Source organism: Gadus macrocephalus, chromosome 11 (genome assembly GCF_031168955.1).
Source record: "Gadus macrocephalus chromosome 11, ASM3116895v1".
NCBI classification, from domain to species: domain Eukaryota; kingdom Metazoa; phylum Chordata; class Actinopteri; order Gadiformes; family Gadidae; genus Gadus; species Gadus macrocephalus.
The window spans coordinates 21,473,073-21,487,400 of NC_082392.1; the positions used below are offsets into that span (position 1 = coordinate 21,473,073).

Here is a 14,328-nt window from a genome sequence, read left to right on the forward strand (position 1 = left end):
GACGCGTTTCCCGCCAATTTTTTTTTCCTTTGGCGGCCCTCAGTCAAATTTTGGATTCCTAAATTGGCCCTCAGTTGTCAAAACTTTGAGAACCCCTGGTCTAGACCCTTACACAGTCGGTTAAGACCTTTACACAGTCTAGTGGGGGATTGACTCCTTTACAGTCTATTGGGGGATTGACTCCTTTACAGTCTAGAGGGGGATTGACTCCTTTACAGTCTAGTGGAGGATTGACTAACTTACAGTCTAGAGGGGAATTTACTCCTTTACAGTCTAGAGGGGAATTTACTCCTTTACAGTTTAGAGGGGGATTGACTCCTTTACAGTCTAGAGGGGGATTGACTCCTTTACAGTCTAGAGGGGGATTGACTCCTTTACAGTCTAGTGGAGGATTGACTACTTTACAGTCTATAGGCTCAGGGGGGTCGACTCTGAACAGAAAGGGTCCCAGGTTGGATCCCCACCTGAGCAAGACGACTAATACTACCTGTTTCTGCTCTCTTTGCCTTATTAAAGATTTAATTTTCATAGATTATAGAATGTTTACTAATCGAATACAAAATGCCATTATTTTATACTCCAATCTGTAATATCATCCAAGGCTTTATCAATATATGCATCAATATATCATAACCAATTTTGTGATAATAGTGATAACAGATAAACTTTCATCTAATGTGCGTCAATAAATCAATATCTATATATATATATATAATATAGAACTATGTTACAGATAAATATCATAACGAAAGCAAACGGCTCACACAGAGAACGAGGACATTCATCAGACGGTCGATACTGGTCCTCTTAAAGCTGTTCTTCCCACAGTTCTGCATCAGCTTGGTGTCTGGACCTGAAAGGGGAAAGGAGAGCAGAGGAAAGAAGAAAAGGAGGAAGGGAAAAATGTTTTCTCATCAGAACCGCATCTCCGGTTGAAACCTGTGGTTTGGGTCCTTCTGAATGACAAACAAGCTGCTATCAGCCATTTTAGCTAGCCCCACTTAGTTTGATTAGATTGCGTTTTGTTTGAGCGTCATTGTTCTCTTGCATTGGATCAATAGCACTGGCCAGTATTCAAATAAATACATCAGAACCATGAGAATCAATAATTATAATAATCAGTAATTTTAATGTGTTGGTTGACTTAAAGTTGGGTGAGGAAAAAATAGCTGATTATGAAAACGTGATCTTGTTATCCTATTATATCGGAAAAATAAAAAGATAAATGTGCATTCCTTCATCAAGAAACCCATCAATTTAAACCCATTATTTTAATATTTCCGCAGCAAAATAGGATAAATAGAACATTTATACAATATAAATATATAATAAATAGATCTAGGAAATATTATATACAATATATTTATAAAGGATCCCTATTATCTGAAAATGTCGTGGTCAGCTAGACTTCTGGGGCTCCGGACAGGACACATAACACATAAACAACAGATGTGTGAACATCCGTTCTAACCATCTGCAGCACCCAGAGCAGTTACCTCCAAACAGGACCAGGCCATAGCACCAGTGGGTGTTCCTCAGGGTGCAGCCCCGCAGAAGGACCTTCCCGTTGTCCAGGGAGAACTTGTGGTCGCCGAACAGCAGCGTACCGGTAAAGTGGTCCAACCGGTTGTTGGGGGGCTCGCAACACACCTCCCCTTTAAGAGAGAGAGAGAGAGAGAGAGAGAGAGAGAGAGAGAGAGAGAGAGAGAGAGAGAGAGAGAGAGAGAGAGAGAGAGAGAGAGAGAGAGAGAGAGAGAGAGAGAGAGAGAGAGAGAGAGAGAGAGAGAGAGAGAGAGAGAGAGAGAGAGTGTGAGAGTGAGAGAGGGAGTGAGAGTGAGAGTGAGTGGGAAAGAGAGAGAGAGAGAAGACGGGAGGGGGGGAGAGAAGATGAAGACGAGAGAGAGAAGAAGAAGACGAGAGCGAGACGAGAGCGAGAGAGTTATTATTAAGGGAGTTAAAGGCAATAACACTCTATATTTAGGATGCATCTCCTTGTAGGACACTTGACATAAGGGTACATTTTGTAGGACTACTATGAAACCAGTGAAACACAGCGTGCGCTTGCGTGTGTGCGTTGATGTGTGTGTTTGTGTGTGAGTACGTGCGTGAGTGCATGCATGCGAGTGTTACCATTGAAGCCAGCCAGCCTGCTGATGTCATCCCCCAGGGCACCAGTCACTGTCAGAGCCTGTCTCACCTTAAGGTTTGTCTCCCTGGGAGAGGAGGAAACATCCCAATTGAACTAGAACTGATAGAACGACCCAATGACCTCAGTGTGCAGAGTCAAATCCAACACTGAACAGAAAACAGACAATAGTCACCAAATAGATTAAACAAAAAGAGAAAACAGACACAAACTACATTAAATACCAAAGAGAAAACCAACACAAACTACATTAAACACCTAAGAGAAAACAGGCACCGACTACATTAAACCGTGAACAGACACAAACTACATTAGACCCTGAACAGACACAGCCACTATAGACACACACTGACCCGTCCAGCTCAGCGGTCTCGATGTAGACCAGGTTGAGAGGTTCACTGCTGGAGAGCAGGAGAAGATCGGCCTGAAAGGACAACAAACAGCCGGTCACTTTACCAAAGTGTCCTAACTTAACTCATTCAATAACTTAATAACTAACTCATAAATAACAAAACATGATCAAGCCTGACTGACTCCTAATCAGAAGTTTGTTTAATATCAATAACATTATAATAAATGTAAATATGCATCCACTGACCGTAATGAACTGGTTGCTCTCCAGCTTGATGATGTCACCCACCTTGACGTCCATCCATCGCTCGCTGCACAACCTGTGGAACAAGGAGACAAGAGACACAAAAGGAGTCAAGGAGACACATTAGGTGACTTAGTTTAACTGTAACGTATTGGACATGGGTTTAGTGGGGTGGGACATAAAGCATAAGCCATGCATGTTATGTGTGTGTGTGCATGTATGCACACACACACACACACACACACACACACACACACACACACACACACACACACACACACACACACACACACACACACACACACACACACACACACACACACACACACACACACACACACACACAGGTGAATTAACTTACTTTCCATCGATGAGCACCTCGACTTTACGGTTGTTGACTCGGTTGTCACTCCGGTGGCGATTCTAGAACCCAACATATATCGGATGTTAATACTACACATTATTTACATAACAACACTTATACTAGACATTATATACATAACATCATTTATTCTACACATTATATACATAAAATCATTAATACTACACATTAAATAAATTATTTACATTAATACTACACATTATATACATAACATCAGTACTAGACATAATAAACAAAACATCATTATTACTACACATTATATTCATAACAACGTTAATACTACACATGATATATATTATTTACATTATTACTACACATTATCTAAATAATTTACACACTCCACATTCTATACATTAATACCACACATTATATGCTCAACATAATTAATACTACACATTATATAAATCATTTACATAAATACTTGGGTTAGGGATAGGGTTAATCCTACATTATATACATTATATTCATTAATGCTAGCTAGAAATGTAATACATTACATTACAAATTACACATTGTATACACATACATACTGAAAGTACATCTAATATGTGTATATATACTTAAAGTACATTCTTAATGTTTGCGTAGATCCAAGGCCGGCATGTATCTGCATAATGACGTGGATCTCCACACATTGAGCATATGTGCTAACACAGAAGGGTAACTTGTGTTACACTGTGTAACTTGGCCTTTAGGATACACTACATAAATAAACTTTATTTAAATAAATACATTGTTCTTACGATGTCATCAGTGGCGTCTTTGGCTGCGGTGACAGCAAGCACCAGGACCAGTGGCACGACGGTGGTGAACCAGGACAGGGAGGAGATCTGAGGGATCACCTACACAAACACACACACACACATTAAACTACACAGCCATAATGAACCAGGAGACACACACAGAAACACACACACAACAAACTACACAACACTGGTGAACCAGGACAGGGAGGAGATCTGAGGGATCACCTACACAAACACACACACACACATTAAACTACACAGCCATAATGAACCAGGAGACACACACAGAAACACACACACACAACAAACTACACAACACTGGTGAACCAGGACAGGGAGGAGATCTGAGGGATCACCCACCCACACACACACACACACACACACACACACACACACACACACACACACACACACACACACACACACACACACACACACACACACACACACACACACACACACACACACACACACACACACACACACACACACACACACACACAGCCATAATGAACCAGGAGACACACACAGAAACACACACACACACACACACACACACAACAAACTACACAACGCTGGTGAACCAGGACAGGGAGGAGATCTGAGGGATCACCTACACACAAACGCACACACACATATTAAACCACACAACCATAGTGAACCAGGAGACACACACACACAAATATTAAACTACACAACCATAGTGAACCAGGAGACACACACACAACAAACTACACAACCATAGTGAAACAGGACACACACTCACACATATTAAGCTACACAACCATAGGGAACCAGGAAACTCACACACACACACAAATACACAACAAACTACATGACCGTAGAGAACCAGGAGAGACACACAAAAACATACATATTGAACTACACAACCATAGTGAACCAGAAGAAACACACACACTACAAATTAAACGGCCGTAGAGCACCACGAGAGGGAGGAGATCTTGGGGATCATCAGGACAAACACACAAATAAATTGTCCATATTTGGCATATTGGGGCAGGGCTTGAATAGCGCGCGCGTGTGCGCGTGTGTGTGTGTGTGTTCCAGCTTGTGCCCCAGTGTTCAGACATTAGTGTTCTTGGTATCAGCTCTAATTGCTTGCAACCTCTGACTGATTAACTTACCCTGTTCTACACTTCCTGCTTCCACCCACTGCCCGCTTCACACGCAAAAACACATTTTGCGCAACTTTCCTTAAATTCCTCAGACTTCCTTAAACTCGGGGCATGTACACATCCGTTTCACATCGAGTTCTCGGCCCAGTTTGCTTTGCCTTATTGAGTGGAACTGATCCAACAAAATCAACATAATATTGTTTATAATGACACAAATAATGAATTTATGACCCTGATCTTCCTCTATATACAACAAGGAAGCCACGTGTCTGTGACTCTGCGTACAGCTTAGCGTTATTGACTCCCAGACAGAGGAAAGAGATACACCACTAGATGTTGTGGTGCGGGTGTTTTGGGGTGGTACCTGAAGCAGCAGAAGGAACAGGAAGTAGACGTTCGCGATCCTTTGGAACTGCTCAAAGAGGTTGAGTGGCAGGAAGGTGAAGAAGTTGTATTTCGAGGTCTTAATGCCGTTGGTCTGAGGGCCAGGGAGCAACCATGTTAACACCATTCCACTTGTAGGAACCTTTTAGTTTGCGTGCGTGTGTGGGTGTGTGCATGTGATTTAGAGTTCAATTTAACAGCTTATTTACAATGAAAGAGACAAACCACGTACAGCACACATGCAGTCACACAAAACCGTAGTGATACAGACTGATGCTCACCGCATACGTGAAGGACAGGTTGTACTCTCGGTCATTAGCACGAAGTTTTCTCTCAAACTCTGGTTGATCAAAACACAGATGTCAGAGGTCAACACAAAGCCATCCATGAGACAAGTTTTTATGTTTAAAGGAACAGTTTGCTGATTCAACAGATGAAGCCTATCGTTGGGGTATTGGAAAGCGTCTTATATTACTGCAGCTTAAGTTTCCAATATATTTTTTGTATTTCTTCTTTATTAAGGTCACATATAACATTAGCTTTTTAATAACTTTTGCAAGGTGTGGCAAACTGCCAGTGTTTGGCAATTTTTATGGCATCTTTTTTCCTTCCAACAAAATCGATTGAATTAGAAAGATAAGATTTCCGTTTTGGCATATTTGGCTACAACTCTGGCCATGATACGAACTGACACCCAGTTATGCAACATTCATAATGCTGCAAATGCAAAATGCTTTGGGCCATATGCTCAATCACCATTGTCTAACCGAATTTGGTGATAGATTGTGACTTATATTTACATGAAAATCTTTGAGAATGCTACTTTAAACTAGGTTATTTAAAGGTATATCCCACCAACCCAAATGAAGGCTCAATGTGTTAGATCTGTGAACTTCTCCTTTATGTCACGGGTTTACCCTGATGTGTAGACGGTTTGGCCCCTAGCCCTTTGTTCACCCAAGATGATCGCCACCTTTGTTGCAGTCACCTCCTACAGTACACCCAAGATGGCTGCTTCCTCACCTGTGCTGCCCTGCCCATCTCCACACCTGAATCAGATTACCCTCCTTATTCCCCGTCATATACTGCCAGATTGTCTAGTGTATATCGCCTAACCTACCAGCAATATTCATCCTGATTGACCCTGCCTGCCTGATCTACCCGTCTGCCTGGTTTGTTACCTCTGTCTGTGATTGGACATTGATTTGAAGAATTTGGACAATTGCCTTCTGCCTCGGAATTCATACGGTAAGGTTCTGTGAATTTTGAGTAGTTAAGACTTTAACAATCACATTGCACATCAAACAGACTAATGGCTTACCTGTCTCTCTGTTCCTCTTCCAGGTCATACCGAAGAACGACATTTTGTCCTCTGGCCTCACTCACCGCTCGATCATATCTGTGAAATATGATATTTTATTTCTCTCTCTCTCTCTCTCTCTCTCTCTCTCTCTCTCTCTCTCTCTCTCTCTCTCTCTCTCTCTCTCTCTCTCTCTCTCTCTCTCTCTCTCTCTCTCTCTCTCTCTCTCTCTCTCTCTCTCTCTCTCTCTCTCTCTCTCTCTCTCTCTCTCTCTCTCTCTCTCTCTCTCTCTCTCTCTCTCTCTCTCTCTCTCTCAGTCCTGATACAAAAAGACACATAGTATACCAGTATTATGTATACAAAGTCACTTGCACTGCAGCGTGTCCAAAAACAGCTGGAGAACAGCTGGAGAACTGCACCCTAAATAGCTGTGATACAAGCAGTGACCGAGTATGTTGATTCAGTGACCTATGATGTATTTTTCCCTCATAAAACCAAGCTTGCACCTCTCCCCTTACTCAGACTAATATTCTGTTCAGCATCATTTCCTGCCTCCACTAATACCTTTCCATTGGAAACACATAATCCTAACACCACTGCCTAACCCTAACTAGCCTCCACACTAAACCACTGTCTAACCTCCACTCCCTAATCCTAACTGGAACCAGCCTCCACACTAGACCACTGTCTAACTCCCCCTCCCTAAACCCACCTCCCAATTCACCTTCCAGGAACAAAGCAGTAAAGTAACTCCTGATAATAATGTTAAACTTCAATATTTAACCATTATTTGCAGCAGAGCAAAAAACATAACAGTGCGCTTGAATGTTTTATCTGTGCGGGTTGCATAAAAGGCTGTGTGTGCGTGCATGCGTGCTTGCGTGTGTGCGTGCGTGTGTGTGTTGCGGGTTAAAAAAAAGTTGTTCCCAGACAGGAAACTGTTGTTTTAACAAGGAGACCTACATAGAATCAAATATATAAACCCAAGTAGTATACTAGTAGTATTCAGGAAGTCACAAACTTACTTAGACACAAATATAAATTAATATACATTCAGCACACTCTTTATCTTTTTACTTTTTATAAGATTGACAGCAGTATTATTTCATATCTATACACGTATCCTTTTGTAATTTTGTGTGACCAGTACACAACAAATCATCCATTTCTTCACAATGACCCAGAGCAGCAGCATTCCCCGCATTGTGCTTATCTTATCACACCTTCTATTGTTAGCCTCTACCAATGTAGGCCTGCATTTGACCTTTCACACTACGTTGGGGTTAGTTATTCTAGGTTGGGATTAGTAACTCTGTGTTTGGGTAAATTACTCTATGTTGGGGTTTGTTACTCTATGTTGGTGTAAGATATGCTGTTTGGTTACTCTATGTTGGGGTTAATTACTCTATGTTGGTGCAGCTACTCTATGTTATGGCAAGATACTTGATATATTAGTTGCTCTCGGTATGAGATAGGGGTTGGCTATTTCACTTCTGTGTTATGCCTGGGAATGAGGAACTTGAGTTTCATCATTTTTGGATTAGGCAACCTAACTCCAACATGTAATATACGTTTTTTTATTTTTACATAAAATATTTTACTTTAAAATAAGAATCGTGAGGTTTGGTGACACTGAAATCACACTGAAATCTTTGCATGTGTTCTCAAGACCCTTTGAAGTTATGTGATAAATTGTCACGATTGAAATGGAAAATCAGGCAGTCATTTCTCCATTGTCCCTTCATAACAGACCATGCCAGCCTGAACACTCTAGCGCTCCCGAACAATCAAACGCTGAATTATTCACCTGATCTCTCGGGTCACAGAGCCAGAGTCAGTGGTCTCCTCCGCTCTGTTGACTAGATAACACCCTGAAATGATTATAAGGGTAACCCTAACCCTGACATTAGGGTTGTACTTTTATGTTGGCTGTTCCTCAAATAAACCAGACCCTCTCACCTCCTAAACATCTAGTCCTCCTCATCCTCTCACCCTAACCATGGTCATAACCCTATATGCTGAGATCATTACCATCAGGCCTTTATTCTCTCACCCTAACCCCGGTCCTTACACAATACCCTCTTCCTACTTTCCTAATCTACAATATTCTAACCTTCTAATCCCCTAGCCCTCACCTGCTACCTTCTAACCACCTAGTCTCTATCCCTCAACCAAGTACCCAATAGCCATGATCCTCAGCCCCTACCTCACCAGAATAACTATTTAACACCATATGGAACACTTTGTGAAAGCAAACATTTGAACAGTTTATGAAATATCATTACGATGAAACATCAGTCCACATCTGGGCAATAGTGTTACTTTATGTAGTACTATACTATTGTTTATTGAGATTATTTAAAATAAGTATGAGTTGCTGTGCTGAAAATGCTCTTTAAAGTTGTCTGTAATCGTTTATCTGTATTTCTCCGCATTCCGAGAATCATCACTCGATGACGTGCCCTTACTCACTATAGATGACGTTTTCTCGATTGGTCAATCTTAATTGATAGAATTCATACTCAAAGTGAATTCATAGTGTGGCTCATTGAAACCAGGCGTGCCGTCATGCAACTCGGTCGCTTCTGCAACGTGGTGTTTCACCTTCTATCAAATAGTGAAACGAACCAGAAGTTCTCAGAGATTCTTAGATGCACAATGAACGTGAGGAGGAGAAAGCTTCCTGTCTCGGCGCCTTCCTCGTATTCCGCTACAATGTGATAAATACACCCGATCAGTCACTTCTCCATTCTTCATCCACTGTCCAGACAACCTTTATCTATATCCCCCTCCATACCCGACCCAAGGTCAAGAGACAATGCGCTTACCGTTAGCCCAGCGGAGCAGAAGGAGCTGAGTCGAGTTTTGGTTGAAACTTTTAATATTTGTGATGTTTCGTTCGTTCCGTCACACTCCTCCTTCTTCCTCGGGCCGACCACCCCCTTTCCTTCCTTCCGCCCTCCCTCCCTCCCTCCCTCCTCCGACAATGCACCGCTAAAATAATCAGTCTAGATAGTTTGTATTCCAGTTATTTAATCCATGAAACACATTTGGAGGTATTGCTATGACGGAAAACGGTACAGGTTAACTTAAGGATAGTAGACTCTGAATCACTGCAGCAGACAGATGGATACACCATCGTTGTTCTTGTTCTCAGGTAGGCTACTGTCCAGAGATAGGTGAGAATACTGCAGTCCCCGTTTAGGTGCCTTCGTTTTTACTTGTTGGCTACGTGAGGTTATCGGTTTGTTTATTGAGTGAATAATATAAATAAATCCAGCTACTGCAGAAATGCAGGAAATGATTTAGTTTAGGATTATGAACATTGCATTGTGAGTAATATTACCAGTAGAGTTTGTAAAGTTAGATCTCACATTATTTAAGTCCCTTTGCATCAGGATTCAGAGATACACAGAACAAGGCATAGGATGCACCATTTCACAAAAAATTAGAAATCCCAAACGGATACGGACTCAAGATTAACAAAGGGATATATTAATGTTAAATATTTTTGTGTGAGTATATTGAACACATTTTCAAAAGGGTTAGGATTAAATCAGAAAGACTGACCCAAACCCATCTATACAACAGACAGACCCTAACCCCACATCACAGAACCACAGTAAACATATTTGAACATTGATGGATACTTTCATTATTTGGCACATCATCAACATGAGATAATATATAACGTAAGCTATAACACACTTTCACATTGGTTAGATTAACCATCACAACAATATGCTGTGATAGCATTGTCATTGTTTGTGAACGTTAAAGGTTTTGTTTGATATGCATCCACAAAGTTACATTATAATATTTGGAACCATTTCCAACCAACTGGCACTGAAAAACATGGGCAAATCTATACTCTATCCTAAACACAACACATTACACCCTATCAACTTGACTGAACTGCTCAATAAGGAACGTAAATAAGTATATTATTATTATTATTATTATTATTATTATTATTATTATTATTATATTATATAATATATTATTATATAATAAATTATTATATTATTATTATAATTATTATTATTGTAAATTGTACTTATCTTATTTTACCAAATTATATCCTTTTGTTCTTATTGCACCGTGGGTCAGAGATAAACGCAATTTCGATTCCTCTGTATGTCTGGCACATATTTTGAAATTGACAATAAAGTTAACTTTGACAGACACCCGCTGTCAACGGCAGCCACCAGAATCTTGGTGAGGCGTTTCCACTCATCCTAAACACACAATCAGCGGCCTTCCTCCACGGGACGTGTGTCAGACTTGAGCTTAACAAACTCCTTGGCCACGTCATCGGCGGGCCGCTGGGACAGGATGCGGACCACCGTGAGGCCCGTCTCGTCCATGTGGATACGCGGCCCCAGGGGGCACCAGAACACAGCCGTCTTGCGTCCGGCCAGGTCCCGCAGCTGGACCACGGCCGTGCCGACCAGGCGGTCCGCCCGGCCGAAGCAGTAGTCCCTCACCGCCAGCTGCAGCTCGTAGCAGTCGGGGGACTCCTTCCCCAGGAGGCTTCGAGGACGGTAGAGAGGTTCATATTAGGAGCGGCCATTTTGTTTTTCAGTTGAACTAAAAACAGGAATTTTCAACAGGAATAAGTGACCAAATGAATACTAAATAAAGAAATCAATGTCAAAGAAGTGAACCAATATATCTACATGTATTTTTTCTATCCTTGTGATGAGACGTTAACAGAGGTCCTCCATGTGCTCACTATCAGAGTTGTAGGGGTGCAAATCCATGTCTTGGCCCAAATCACAAACTGTCTCTTTCACTCACATGGCTCCTAATCATACCCTGGTCTCCAGTTCAACAGCATCATTCCTCACCTCTACACTGTGGTAGCCATTGTTACTGGCTGCAGTGCTACACACTGGTAGCAACTTCTACCACCAACCCTCCCCCATTCACATACTGACTATGAACATATAAAGAGTGCTTTGGGTGCCTTCAAAAGCACTACAGAATGTTTATTTTAGGATACAAATAAATTATTAGACTGTGAATTGTAAATTGAATAATATGTAAAATTACTCTTTCTATGCATTTGTGGTGTAAGATGCACACAAATATAAATGATTACATGTATTAGATGTTTCAGCTGTGGTACTGACGAGGGGAATGGCTAGAGTTTAGGCTCCAAAGCTACTCACAACTGAAAGGCCTCGTTGAAGTTCGCAGTGAAACTGTTGTTCTTTGACTTGGTGGCAAACTTCCTCTTCTTGTCCGCTATGAAGGGTCCGGCCATGTTCAACTCCACAAACGGCCGGAACATCCCAGAGGTCTTCCACTTCATGTCATTCACCGCAATCACTGGTTGAGAGCAGGGGAACAGCACATGGAGGAGGAGCACGTGAACAGCAAATGGGTGGGGAGCAGGGGAACAGCACATGATGAGGAGCACGTGAACAGCACATTGGTGAGGAGCAGGTGAACAGCACATGATGAGGAGCAGGTGAACAGCACATGATGAGGAGCACGTGAACAGCACATGGGTGAGGAGCAGGTGAACAGCACATGATGAGGAGCAGGTGAACAGCACATAGTTTAGAGCTGCCATGCCTCTGGCTTTATTTTTTTATAATTTCTGCCCAATTCCTTGTTTAAGGTTTTTCTAAACTAGCCAATGGGAGTTTGTACGATATCTGCAAGATGCTCAATTAATAATAAACACAAATATGCCAACAATGTACGTATACGTTTGTCTTAAATGTATGGGTTTCTGTTTGTGTGTGTGTTTGTGGTTGAATATAAATGTGTGTGTGTTTCTAGGAGTTGTGTTGTTTTGTCTTACCTTTGACGTTGACCTTACGATCCGTCCCAGGGACCATATCTATCTGCACCACAGCCTCTCCGATGGCTTTCTCCACCCCAGAGCCTACAGATACAAATGCACTGGTCAGCACCTTCCATTCAAATACACTTATCTTCCACAGAGCAATGAAAATAGTAATCACAGTAATCGCAATTTGAGTCAGGGATTAGGTTAACCCTCACCGTATACCTAATTAACCAAACCTAAAGCTTTGTTTGATCTAACTCAAATACATCCCTCCGCCACTATCAACAAATAGAAACAACTAATTAGAACTCCTTTAATCTAAATATCAGAAACACTACCTCTTTAATCTTAATATCACAACCTCTAGTCCCTTAATCCAAACATCTGAACCAATAGGCTTACATCAGAAAGACAGGTACTTTAATCTAAACATTCAACACTAGTCCCATCAGAACATCTAGCCCTTTATCTAAATATGAGAACAACAAGGTCTATAATCGAAATATGAGAACCACTAGTGCTATTATCTAAACATCAGAACCACTACTCCTTTAATCTGAACATCACAGTTTCTTAAAGGTGCCATGGCATGAAAATCACTTTATGAGGTTTTCTAACATAAATATGAGGTCCCCAAGTGGCTAAAACTTGCGTTCGGTGTAAAACGAAAACTAGGTGTTCTGCTCGCCTTTGAAAAAAACGGAGGCTCAAGCACGCTGATTTGGAATGTGGTTTCCTATGTCGTCACACTGCAGTAGGCTCCTCCCCTTACTCTGCCTGGCCCGCCCAGAGACTTTGCCCGCCAATGAGACACGACCGTGCGAGCGCCATGTGTGTGTGTGTGAATACACACACTGTAACGCAAGTGTTTCTTGTCGGTTCTTTGAAGTCTCCTGTATTTCCACAACGAGACTGTAGTGGGGTTTATCTCAGCCATGGTTGAGAAGGAATTGGGGGAAAGGAATTTTGGCTTTGACTCCCTGAAGTACATGAGCTGCGACATGCCGCCGGTTGCCGCGAGGCACCACCGCCGCAAAGCACCACCGCCCGGCAGCAGGCAGCCAGCAGCAGGCAGCGTGCGGTTCAGTCGACTTCAGGTTGATGTGAAAGTGGAAGAACCAGAGACGTCGCAGAACCCGACGAAGTCGTTTGTAATTCATAATATCGTCTGGAGGCGCACACAGCTTTTGGCCGTGATAATATGTATTATATATGATATAGATATCTATGTATTATATGATATTATTTAGATATAGAGCTCCAGGACTGTAACGCAAGTGTTGTACACTTCCTTGTTATTTGGATAACCGTTCTGCTTTTGGTGTTATGGCGCACAACACGTCGGACTCTCGTCTCTGGTATTTCTACAACGAGATTCGTAGTGGGGGTTATCTCAGCCATTGGTAAAAATTGAATTGGGGGAAGGGAACTTTGGCTTTGACTCCCTCAGGAACATGAACCACGACATGGAGGAGAAAGGGATTGTTGGCAGCGAATGTCTCCCGCTTGAGCCCCGCTTCCCACTGCCGAGGGACCACCGCCTCGGCACTGCAGGAGGCGGAGGTGCCTAAGCGCTGCCCGGGAACAATCCCACACCCCCACCCTCCTCCTTGGCCCGCCTCGCTCCTCCTCATTTGCATTTTAGCTACAGACACCAAAACAGCGCATTTGGGGGAAGCTCAATGTGCGACTGGCTTGGAGTGGCTGTAACTCTGCACCACGGCTGAATTTCGGGAACGTCTTTCAATACTGTGTTAGGGGCCCACTAATACCTATATTAAAGCATCCATAAAATAGCATGTCATGGCACCTTTAAATATCTGGTAACATTTAAGG

General features: G+C 42.2%; 2 protein-coding genes across 2 annotated transcripts in view; both read right to left on the reverse strand.

Annotated features, from left to right (window-relative positions):
• The window catches only part of LOC132468092 (phospholipid-transporting ATPase ID-like), a 28,005-nt gene extending 18,364 nt beyond the window's left edge, over positions 1 to 9,641 (reverse strand). The window contains exons 1-11 of the mRNA XM_060065741.1: positions 9,518 to 9,641; positions 6,711 to 6,788; positions 5,671 to 5,729; positions 5,370 to 5,483; positions 3,867 to 3,965; positions 3,103 to 3,164; positions 2,745 to 2,817; positions 2,500 to 2,570; positions 2,131 to 2,213; positions 1,497 to 1,655; positions 765 to 853 (exon numbers count right to left, since the gene is read on the reverse strand). Coding sequence (XP_059921724.1) covers positions 765 to 853; positions 1,497 to 1,655; positions 2,131 to 2,213; positions 2,500 to 2,570; positions 2,745 to 2,817; positions 3,103 to 3,164; positions 3,867 to 3,965; positions 5,370 to 5,483; positions 5,671 to 5,729; positions 6,711 to 6,753 — 852 coding nt within the window. The 5' untranslated portion in view covers positions 6,754 to 6,788; positions 9,518 to 9,641. The remainder of the gene's footprint in view (positions 1 to 764; positions 854 to 1,496; positions 1,656 to 2,130; positions 2,214 to 2,499; positions 2,571 to 2,744; positions 2,818 to 3,102; positions 3,165 to 3,866; positions 3,966 to 5,369; positions 5,484 to 5,670; positions 5,730 to 6,710; positions 6,789 to 9,517) is intronic.
• Positions 9,642 to 9,705: 64 nt separating this feature from the next.
• The window catches only part of LOC132468091 (protein unc-13 homolog B-like), a 42,711-nt gene continuing 38,088 nt past the window's right edge, over positions 9,706 to 14,328 (reverse strand). The window contains exons 38-40 of the mRNA XM_060065740.1: positions 12,505 to 12,588; positions 11,864 to 12,023; positions 9,706 to 11,222 (exon numbers count right to left, since the gene is read on the reverse strand). Coding sequence (XP_059921723.1) covers positions 10,940 to 11,222; positions 11,864 to 12,023; positions 12,505 to 12,588 — 527 coding nt within the window. The 3' untranslated portion in view covers positions 9,706 to 10,939. The remainder of the gene's footprint in view (positions 11,223 to 11,863; positions 12,024 to 12,504; positions 12,589 to 14,328) is intronic.